The following is a 1759-nucleotide window of genomic DNA, read 5'->3' as shown; positions in this document are numbered from 1 at the left end:
AAATTTAATAATAAGATTATCCTAGTGCCAGTAATGAAGAATTGCCTCAAACATAAGTTAGGCACTCAAAATTTGGCCATTAATAATAACAATCATAAAGGTAGGAGAAGGACAAAGAGAAACCTATTTGGCATAGAAGAACAATTTAGAAAGAGAGAAGAAAAGATTTGGGGAAACCTTGTATTAATGAAGTATCTGTCTTTTAAATTCTTAATTAGCACACTCTTAAAAGCCAAATGTTTGGATGGTGAATAAATGAGTAAAAAGCAACCGTTTCCCTGGGGTCCTGGAAGTACGGGAAGCCAACTAGGCACTAATTATAAATCACATGTAGACTTTTTTTTAGGGTTCTCAACTCTCATCTGGAACTCATGTGAGCACCTGATAAATGGAAAATCAAAACAATGTGACAGATTTCATTCTTCTGGGCCTTATAGAGAACACAGAGCTGCGAAAAATATTTTCTGCCGTGTTTCTAATCATGTACGTGGCCACAGTGTTGGGAAATCTACTCATCATGGTCACCATAATCACAAGTCAGAGTCTGAGATCACCTATGTATTTTTTTCTTACCTTCTTGTCCCTTTCGGATGTCATCTTCTCTTCCGTCATCACCCCCAAGATAATTGTGGACTCTCTCTCTGAGAGCACTACCATCTCCCTTGAAGGCTGCATGACTCAGCTCTTTGCAGAGCATTTCTTTGGCGGTGTGGGCATCATCCTGCTCATTGTGATGGCCTATGACCGCTACGTGGCCATCTGTAAACCCCTGCACTACACCAGCATCATGTGTCCCAGGGTGTGCCGCCTGATGGTGGGAGGGGCTTGGGTGGGGGGATTTATTCATGCAGCAATCCAGCTTCTCTTCATGTATCAAATACCCTTTTGTGGTCCTAATATCATAGATCACTTTATATGTGATTTGTTTCAGTTGCTGGCACTTGCCTGCATGGACACCCATACCCTGGGCCTCTTAGTCACCCTGAACAGTGGGGTGATGTGTATAGCCATCTTCCTTATCCTGATTGCCTCCTACACGGTCATCCTATGTTCCCTGAAGTCTCGCAGCTCTGAAGGGCGGCACAAAGCCCTCTCCACCTGCAGCTCCCACCTCATGGTGGTTGTGTTGTTCTTTGTGCCGTGTATTTTCCTGTACGTGAGGCCTGTGGTCATTTACTCCATTGACAAGGCAATGGCTGTGTCTGATTCAATCATCACACCCATGTTAAATCCCTTAATCTACACCCTGAGGAATGCAGAGGTGAAAGCTGCCATGAAGCAACTTTGGATGAAACGAGGGACTTTGGTTGGCAAGTAACTGTCATGCTGAGAACATTGAGTGTTTTCCTTGAGCAGAAGTCTTTCTTGCAGAAATGAGTGAGAACTAAACCTGTGCATTCTCCCTGGCAGCCAGGGGCACCTTTTAAAACTGTAGACTCTGATTTATGATTCAGATTATTTACAGTTTAGAAATTATGACACTCTCCTGTTTTATACTTGTCCTCAGTTCCCATTGCCTCAGAATCTCCTAGTCTTGACCTAGGATTCCCTGATCATCTTGCTGCTGCCTCCACCTCTGCAAATGCATCTCGAACCCTCACCCGCTCCCTCCCTAAACATCAGCCCTAGAAGTACACAAGCCCTTTCCTATCTCAGTGCTTTTGCTTCTCTCTACCTGAAAATTAGCCCTCACACTCTGCAGCTGGTTGTTTCTCTCTAATTTCCAGTAGTAGTTAGATTAAGTTGCATTTTCTCAGGA

At 43.7% G+C, this 1759-nt stretch overlaps 1 protein-coding gene across 1 annotated transcript; it reads left to right on the top strand.

Annotated features, from left to right (window-relative positions):
* The first annotated feature begins 340 nt into the window (after positions 1 to 340).
* On the top strand, positions 341 to 1407 carry LOC123641809 (olfactory receptor 4C6). Its single transcript, XM_045556743.1, has one exon. It carries the CDS (start codon positions 389 to 391, stop codon positions 1316 to 1318), a length of 930 nt encoding a protein of 309 aa, XP_045412699.1. The 5' UTR covers positions 341 to 388; the 3' UTR covers positions 1319 to 1407.
* The last annotated feature ends 352 nt before the right edge of the window (positions 1408 to 1759 follow it).

This window comes from Lemur catta, chromosome 7 (assembly GCF_020740605.2).
Source record: "Lemur catta isolate mLemCat1 chromosome 7, mLemCat1.pri, whole genome shotgun sequence".
In the NCBI taxonomy this organism is placed as follows: domain Eukaryota; kingdom Metazoa; phylum Chordata; class Mammalia; order Primates; family Lemuridae; genus Lemur; species Lemur catta.
Note: the sequence above shows the minus strand (reverse complement) of the source record. Positions and strands in the feature narration are given on the sequence as shown.

Bases quoted from the DNA above. Each gene is read 5' to 3' on its own strand.
- LOC123641809 (XM_045556743.1), top strand. From the start codon at position 389: ATGGAAAATCAAAACAATGTGACAGATTTCATTCTTCTGGGCCTTATA.